Source organism: Photinus pyralis, unplaced genomic scaffold, assembly GCF_008802855.1.
Source record: "Photinus pyralis isolate 1611_PpyrPB1 unplaced genomic scaffold, Ppyr1.3 Ppyr1.4_LG3b, whole genome shotgun sequence".
NCBI lineage: Eukaryota > Metazoa > Arthropoda > Insecta > Coleoptera > Lampyridae > Photinus > Photinus pyralis.
The window spans coordinates 19,972,743-19,981,625 of NW_022170510.1; the positions used below are offsets into that span (position 1 = coordinate 19,972,743).

Here is an 8,883-nt window from a genome sequence, read left to right on the forward strand (position 1 = left end):
CCTATCTGTCATGCACTAACTCCCAATCGCCAATTTGCGTAGTGACGTAAGCCGCGCTCGGCCAATATCGGCATTTCGTCGGCTGTGTGACAAAATTTGAAAGTTTCACGATATTATAATATGTTGTTTTAATTGACATTTTGCAATTAGAAGAAATAGTTATTTGTTTATAATGAAATGTTTAATTACAAGTTATAAACTTGACGATAAGATACAAACAAGTTATATTAATTTTTTTCAGGAAGACCCTATACTACGAAAGCGTAGAGCGGACATAGATAAAATATTTTACTAATTTCAAGTTATAACTCGAAGTTAAGCCCAGCTTCGAGATACAAATCGAAATTAAGACTAGCTTCGAGTTACAACTCGAAATTAACGGTAATTTCAAGTTATAACTCGAAATTAAGGTCAGCTTCGAGTTACAACTCGAAATTAACGGAAATTTCGAGTTACAACACGAAATTAAGATTAGCTTCGAGTTGTAACCCGAAATTACGTTTGAGTTCCCGTTATTATACTCTGTATTAATCCAATCCCGGTTACTAATTGTTCAGAGTTGACAGTTAGTGGCGATTGTGTTTTAAATGCGGTATCGTGGTACTACTTTGTCCAAATGGAAGAACTGATCTCATTTTATTTTCGTATGGGTTTACAACAGTGCGAAATAGTGTCTTGTTTGGCGTTAAATCATAGCATATTTATTAGTGATCGCCACCTTAGACGTTTGCTGAGAAAACTAAATTTATTCAGAAGACAGAATTACTCGGATATAACCGATGTGGCAAACTTTATTGAAAACAGTGTTCACCAGCACAGCCAACTCCATGGGTATCGGTGGATGTATTTAAAATGCTTGCAGGCCCATTTCGTTGTGACACAAGAAGTTGTGAGACTGTTACTTCACATTATTGATCCGGTAGGTGTAGATATTCGCACTAGACGTAGATTACGTCGTAGGCAATATAAGAATAAAGGACCTAACTTTCTATGGCATATGGACTGTTATGATAAACTAAAGCCATTTGGTATATGTATTAGCGGATGCATCGACGGATTTTCTAGGCGAATAATGTGGCTGTATGCCGGGAACAATACTAGCGATCCAAGTGTGATAGCAGCCTACTATTTGCTAACATTAAAGTCAATTGGAGGTTGTCCTAGAACTGTAAGGGCTGACATGGGCACTGAAAATGGCTTAGTCAAAGAAATTCAAATTAATTTAAGAAACCAGGCTTTAACGGATGATGGGCATAGTCTACTGCCTCCTTTTCTGTATGGAAAAAGTACATCAAATCAAAGAATAGAGTCGTGGTGGTCAATTTTAAGAAAACATCATTCACAGTTCTGGCTTAACCTATTTCATAAACTGCGAGAGGATGGTAATTTTTCTGGAGACTTTCTGGATAAAAACTTGATACAATTCTGTTTTCTAAAGATTATACAGGTAGGAAATACATATTCTATCAGATACTTAAAAAATAGTAGATATTTCTGCCGTAAGATAGTCTGAAGGCGGTGAAGCGTAGTTTTTGTTCTGCACAATAAATGAAAAATGTAAGTAGATATTTCATTACTAATACTGATATTTTTAGGATGAACTGGACACGGTGGCCTTAGAATGGAACTTGCACAGAATATCGGGATCAAGAAACAGTGTTTCGCCAAGAGGTCGACCATTCACCTTGTATCATATGCCTCAAATTTACGATACTACAGACAACATTTGTCACATTCCAATTAATGAAATTTCAAACTTTGATGAATTCTGTGCATTTCCATCCAACTGTCCTTGTGACAGAGATGTTTATGAATTAAGCGTGATTTTAATGATTGAAAATGATTTGCACTTGGCTAGGAATGCACACGATGCCACAGATTTATATTTATATCTACGAGCGAAGATAGTGGATCTTATGATTTAATACAACGGTGTATTGGTTATCACACAGTGTATGTCGATTATTTTACTTTATTCACATACATTCACATATATCGTTTTTATAATTATAAGTATATAAAAATAAAAACTTAACTTTACAAATAAAAACTATGAACTAAACTGAAATTCTCTGATGTGTAACATAACATCAATGTACTTGTATTTAAGCAGTCAATAATAATTAAATAATGTCTATTAACCACACGTTCCCAAAGCACTTGCTGCATTGCCGCGTTGTATTGCCATAAGCTTATTTGTTGTTGAAGACATGTTTTGGCTTGACGAACTCTAGTTTTTGTTTGCAGCAAGGAACCTATTTAATGCCACAATGTTTTGGTTTCTTCGCTCTAGGTTCCCATGGTTTCAATGGCGAAAGCATCAAATTCATATGTTTCTTTAATATCTTTGTATTTCTTGTGCTTCAAAGAAACTGTAGAAGCGGCGCGGCGGCAGAACCTGAGAGCAAACAGCTGTTCTGAAGGTGTGAAGCAGCAACAGTGTCGACGCAAACCAAAGAACGTCCTTTTCCACAGAGTTATAGACATTCCGTCTGGGCGTTTACCACCCGTTCGGAAAAGGCCACACGGTTATAATAAATTTGGAATATCAATTGATACCAGAGCCCGTTTTAAAATATTATTTATGGCACTATGTCGTGAACTTTTTGAACAAGACAGACCATGATGTCCTAGAGAATTAAGAGAAGCAGTACAAATACATGTATGAAGATGGCAAATGTTTGAACCAATCCTTAAAGAGACTGCAATTTGTAAAGCTTGTTTGGCCAATAAAGTAGTACTCAAGGTAAAGCCGAGGGTAAAGCATTTAACCAGGCACCAGACTCTGGTTGTGATGAAGGAAGTAAAACATCTTTATGTGGGGAAAATTTTTGTTATTATTTAATTTTATAATAATTTATTAATACTTTTTTAAATGCCCAAAAACTGTCTCCTCTTCAGAAGAAAGGATTTCATCCCTTAACTGTAGTTTTGCTATTATATTTGTTGAAGTCGGTTCACATACACTATGCAAGGATATCGAATCGCCTATTTTCCCTAGCGCACCTGATTTGGAGAAGCACTTAGCTGCAAACTCTGGTGTCTGAAGTAGTTCTTTTTGCGCTACACCAACTAGTATGGATTTAAAATTAATCTTCGTAACCAGTCTCAAAATCTACTATTTCTTCTTCTTCGACACTATCGAAGTTTGTTAAAGCCTTTCCTAGTGTATTCGATCTCGATTCTGATTCGAATTTTTAAAAATCGTTGGGTATTTCATCGTCGGTAACGAACTGATTTAAACAATTTTTTATGAATACTGGTGCTAAATGTATAGGGAAATAATTGCGGTCACTCCAACCACTTCCAATTATTTTAGCAACAGCTTCCCATTCCGCGAAACCGAAATAATCTCGAAGACAAGGCACTTTAAGGCTCGTTCCAACGGTACAGAGCAGGTTTCCGGCTTTCCGGTATCTTGCACCGATAGGGGCAGGTTTTTCGCGCTGAGACTGCACAAAATAGGAGCGGGAAAAAGCACCAAATTAGAACAGTGTGCTTGTATACCTATGCAAAAAAGTCATCTGACGACGACCTAATTATTTTGGAGTTTGTGTTAATAATGTTAAAGGGAATAAAGATGGCACGCATCCCATTAATCGGGAAAGAAAAGAATAAAATATCCCTTTATCGTCTCTCTACCCGCTGATGTCATGACAATAGATGCATAATATCAGGTATCGCTCTGTAAAAGTGTAAACTAATTAATCAATGAAACCAGGATTTTATCGTTTATTATATGTTTACTTTTAAACATGCAGGGTTAATAAACATTCAATGCGGTCAATTTTAAACGCATGCACGTTTGACATACAATATGGTAATCGCACCTACACAGGCACCTACATCATATAAAATAATAAAAGTATCTAGGTAGATACCTACTGATTTAAAAGAAAATACTTACAAAATAAAAATAATCATAACACACTGATGTAGGTAAACCAAAATCTAAAAAACAAACCAAAAATGATACGTTTGACACCGCGTTTACGGTGTTTTACATAAACAAATGCTTAAAAAATAGTAACATAAAAACTTTGAACTTATTCTAAGAAACCTTTCTATATTATATCCATTACCCATACACCAGATATAAGTAACGCATTGAATTCACTTCTAAACTCTACGAAACTTTTGTAAGATTTTGGAAGTTGCAACAGCTTGTTGCAGGTATGTGCAATTGGTACACGCGCAAAACCGTCAGACTCAATAAAATCAACATTTATTTTCTGGTTGGCAAGATTGGAGCCAGTGCAGAACCGCAGCAGAGCACAACGCGTTTTCTCATCGCTTTCTTTTATGTATTTTAAAAGGAAAGCGAACATCTGATTTTCTACGTCCGAGGAATTGACTTTCTTCTCAAAACAAGAGATAACATTTTTTACGGACGGAGATAAACTTTTATATAATTCATCTAAATTGACAGATCTTGCTATCGAAAATAATTCCTGTGTAAAACATTGCACAATAAAGGCAGAACGCTGTAGAATTTCCTGTTCCGCAATTTGCTCAATTAAACTTCGTATATTTTCTTTACTTGGTACCCATTTCGCCTTAAATAACGTGCATACACTGTATAAGTCGTCAAGATCCACGCTTTGAAAATCATTTAGCGCATTACTTAACACATTTTTGTCACTTTCGCTAACATAATTTAAGAAGTTATCAACTAATTCGACTTTATTTACAATTTCCTTAAAACATTGCTTAAAAAAAACCGGTGCTATCCTAATAGGAAAATATTTTTCTTTTCTATAACCCCCAACTAAAATTTTAGCGACTGCTTCCCATTCTTTTATTCCAAAATCATGGCGTATAATAGGTACTTTATAGTCAGTACCTTCAGTGCAGTTCTCGTAAAATGTAGTCCAGAATTCGGATAAAACATCTCGAAAAACACCACCAACATCTTCAGCAAGTTCTGGCCTTCCGTTTGGTAGAATTACCTCTATTTGAAGACTATTGAAATGTAAATCGTAATTTTTTGTAGCTTCTATAAGTTCCTGAAATATTTGTCCCCTATGTAAAACCAATTTTTCACTTGACAATATATTTTCAACTATGGCGGTCGAGGTCTGAGTTACTTCAAATATGTTATCTGTGGCTGAGAATGTGTTGAGGAAATTATCCGGCGAGTTATGCAAAGGTAAATCAAGATCCTAAAAATAAGTTACTTGTTAATGGTACACGAGTTTTTGATGGTGAGAAAAGTCAGTCAGTCAGGCAAAGTCAGAATTAGAAAATGTTTTAACTAGAAGAAGCTACCATGAAAGTTTCATCCTTCCACAAATAGACATTCTGCATATGCACAAATGCGCAGAAGATGACTTTTGGCATGTGCGTAAAAGCTAAGAAAAGCTGTTCTGCAAATAGGAACGAGTTACGTGGATCGATGGAAAGACAGCCAGACCGACAAATCATTTGAAATCATTTTCATTTTGTTTATTGTGATACAAATAGGTACCATTTAGGGGAAGAGATACACGGAAGACGGAAGACAGGCGGACGGACAGGCAAACAGACAGACAGAGAGACGGAAAATAAAGGGCTTTTCACATTTTTGCGGGTTCGGAGGGGCGTTACAAAAATGTTGAATGTAACTGTTTAAAAGTAAAAGATATAGTCAAAGCGAAAAAATTACTAGCTATATAATAAAATGTAGTTACCTCTTCAATAAAGGAAGCTAAATATCCGGAAATATTGCTGGTTGAAGGTTGATTGATATCGTCTTCTCTATAAGCAACCGTACTGGGTTGAGGTGGTTGGTTGGAAACAATGTCGTTTTCAAAGTCATCACATAAATCGAAGACCATCTCATTCTCACTACTGTCATCTACCAGAGGAAGATCATTACCGCCTTCTTTGCATTTAACAACGGATAAATAAAACCGCAATTTATTTACTTTGGTTTCATTGTACATTTCCTCAACAGTTAAGTCGGTATCCACTGGGCTCTTGCAAAAATCAAGCAGACTTATTGTGAAGTTTTCAATAGGCCCAAAAGTCTTTGAAATATTGTTAGGGAAAAACAATTTTTTTGCAAATTCCAAAATATCTGTATTTTTGCTTGTCCTATCTACGTCGACTTTTCTTGTGCCTCCCCCTTTGTTAAGTCTAACTTGCGTTAGTTGTTTTGTGGTATCATTGAACGCCATAAATCCCAATTCAATAGCTCTGGTCGTCTTTCTATGCTTCTTCGGTTCCAATACGTGAGAAGATGCTCCTTTATTATCACTTCTAGCATTTCTGGCAGCCATTTTTTGGGGTAGCTTTTCAATTAAGCCATTTTTTTTTGGGTAATAGCTTCTTCTGGCAAAAGTTTTTCACCGCTATTCTGTCGCCTAATCGAGGAATGTATTTCTTAAATACCTCCTCGTCCATTACTTGAATGGTGGCTTCATCAATCTGATAAACATACAAATTAAAGAAGTTGAGATATTATATAACTATCAATTCGTAGATATCGTCAGTCAAATGGATAAGTGTGATTAGCGGACTAGCCTACGAGTATAATGTTATATATAACCCGCCTTCCGGGATAGTATCGTGTCAATGTTGAACGAAAAGGCTTTTTGTTCAACATTAGCATGATCCTATTCCGGAAGCCGCTCGCATCTTAATAAAAACAAAGATTGTAAATCGACACAAGGTGTGCTGTGACCGGTATATTGCTAGTATAGGAGTATACTTACATTTTCTAACTTCATATTTTCAATTTCATCATTCGATAAGCCTCTCGTCTTTAAGAACTCTTCCAAAGACAAATTCATCTGTAAAAAATTAAATTGTCGCACAACCCTTAGCAATAACTTATAGGCACGCCATTACTAGCTTTACTGACGAGTTGAGAATGCATCCTTTTACCATGGTTTAAATACTTTTAAAGAATGCTTTTACACAACGCAAATGAATTACGTAAAGAATATGACTTACCTGTTCCAAGCAGTTTTCTTCACCCATGGTTCACATTCACAGAGAAATATAACAAAATTCGCTTACTTTGAGTTATTATTCTACTTAAGTCGGTTTAGAAGATAGAGATGACACGTAATCACCTACTCTAATTCTTAACTGTCATGTGCCTCAAACAGTAATTAGTTGAAATACTTAGTAATAAGCTAGTCTTAATTTCGTGTTGTAACTCGAAATTAACCTTAATTTCGTGTTGTAACTCGAAGCTAGCCTTAATTTCGACTTGTAACTCGAAACTGACCTTAATTTCCAGTTGTAACTCGAAGCTAGTCTTAATTTTGACTTGTAACTCGAATCTAGTCTTAATTTCAAGATGAAACTCGAAGCTAGTCTTAATTTCGACTTGTAACTCGAAGCTAGCTTTAATTTCGAGTTATAACTTGAAATTAGTAAAATATTTTATCTATGTCCGCTCTACGCTTTCGTAACATGCCCATATTTTTAAAAAATTTAATTTTTGTATTTTTTGCAGACATTTTTGAGCGCCATCTTGAATTTCTCAAAATATTCAAGGGTGACAGAGTGGCATCAATCGGATTCTTAAAATAGACCTACTTAGTGACCTAAAACCGCAAAAAAATTTTCACCGTTTCTGAAACAATCACTACACAACAGTTACAAAGATGAGTGACACGTTTTTAATTAGGTTTTCGGGTATGCCCTTTCCGATTTTGAAAAAAATTTTCAAAATTCCTATCACGGAAGGGCACATCCCTGCTTCGACGAAATTTGGTGCCTGGGGGTTTTTGAACATAAAAATCACGAATCTGGAATTAGTTTTTGAAAATTCGAAAAAAAAGTACCACTGCAATTCTTGGCCGGACAACGAAAATGGAGAGAATTCCAAGAAATTGGTTGTGTACATACTGGAATTTTAAAATAACTTTTCAAACAAAAGTTATAGGTACTCGTTTGAAGAATGGGCCTTGGGGTTACATAGTGTCTCTCGCCTACTACTATAATGAATGATCTATATATGTAGTTAGTTGAAAATGTCACAAATAACAAAAAAATAACGATTTAAGTTGCCCCCATTTGATTTGTCCTATTATCTCCAAAACCAAAAAGGCACAAACGGTGCGCATAAATGCACTATTGAGCACAATTGATTATTGAGGCACAATACGTAAAAAAAAATTGGTTCATTGTTGGCTAAGTGAACGGTCCCTTTATCATATTATCATAGCATTTTATTGTCTAATTATCTTGTATCCAATAATTGACTTTTTACGTTCTGCAACAACGCTGTTATTATTATTGAATTAAGAACTTATAACTTGTTAAAAAATTAAGTCGGATATTCATCTGAAAACTATATTTAGACGATCTTTGTATCAAAGGTATCCAGTTACCTACGTGCGTAAGTTTATCAATGACATGATGTCATCGTAGTCAAAACATTCTCTCTCACCTCTCTACTCATTTTGAAGTGAGTATCTCGGCTATATTATATGAATTAAAAAATGTTGAAGAGTTTCCTTTAATCACGTTTTGTTACTTGCCGTAGGATACCAGCACATTCTAGATAATGAATACTGGCCACCTTTTCTCCTATCTCACTGACCTTCTATTCAGATTTATTATTCAATGCTATTGTTTACAAATGAGTAACAAATAAAATATTGTACATTATACCTACGCCAGGTGTGGTGTATGCAACTAATCATACACTAAAGTATTGTAATGTCTATGTACATATTGTATCAATGTTCAATGTGAATAAACCAGTTCGTATTTGACTAACAAAGAGACATGACATGGCGCAGTCACGAACCTAAATTTAATTGATAAATCAAGTTATATGAATGAAAATTGAAGCAGAGAAATTAAAAATGGACTCAAATGAAAAACTACGACCTATGAAATTAAGTGGAAACCTAGCCGAAAATTGGAAAAGTTGGATACAGC

General features: G+C 35.2%; 2 protein-coding genes across 3 annotated transcripts; one reads left to right on the forward strand and one right to left on the reverse strand.

Moving 5' to 3' along the window:
- The first annotated feature begins 314 nt into the window (after positions 1-314).
- On the forward strand, positions 315-2,012 carry LOC116167293. The gene is made up of 2 exons (XM_031482621.1): positions 315-1,447; positions 1,596-2,012. The coding sequence occupies exons 1-2, from the start codon at positions 617-619 to the stop codon at positions 1,923-1,925; spliced, it is 1,161 nt and encodes a 386-aa protein (XP_031338481.1). The 5' UTR covers positions 315-616; the 3' UTR covers positions 1,926-2,012.
- Positions 2,013-2,739: 727 nt separating this feature from the next.
- LOC116167292 lies at positions 2,740-7,369 on the reverse strand. Of its 2 annotated transcripts, XM_031482620.1 has the most exons (4): positions 6,937-7,369; positions 6,696-6,773; positions 5,670-6,408; positions 2,740-5,162 (listed from the first exon to the last, which is right to left on the reverse strand). In XM_031482620.1, the coding sequence occupies exons 3-4, from the start codon at positions 6,258-6,260 to the stop codon at positions 4,065-4,067; spliced, it is 1,689 nt and encodes a 562-aa protein (XP_031338480.1). In that variant the 5' UTR covers positions 6,261-6,408; positions 6,696-6,773; positions 6,937-7,369; the 3' UTR covers positions 2,740-4,064. The 2 variants fall into 2 exon arrangements, with proteins under 2 accessions (XP_031338480.1, XP_031338479.1); XM_031482619.1 differs by having other exon boundaries at positions 6,696-7,369.
- Positions 7,370-8,883: the final 1,514 nt, after the last annotated feature.

Coding starts and splice junctions, on each gene's coding strand:
- LOC116167293 (XM_031482621.1), top strand. CDS start 617: ATGGAAGAACTGATCTCATTTTATTTTCGTATGGGTTTACAACAGTGC. Junction 1,448..1,595: donor GTTTTCTAAAGATTATACAG/GTAGGAAATACA, acceptor TGATATTTTTAG/GATGAACTGGACACGGTGGC.
- LOC116167292 (XM_031482620.1), bottom strand. CDS start 6,260: ATGGCTGCCAGAAATGCTAGAAGTGATAATAAAGGAGCATCTTCTCAC. Junction 5,163..5,669: donor TAGCTTCCTTTATTGAAGAG/GTAACTACATTT, acceptor ACTTATTTTTAG/GATCTTGATTTACCTTTGCA.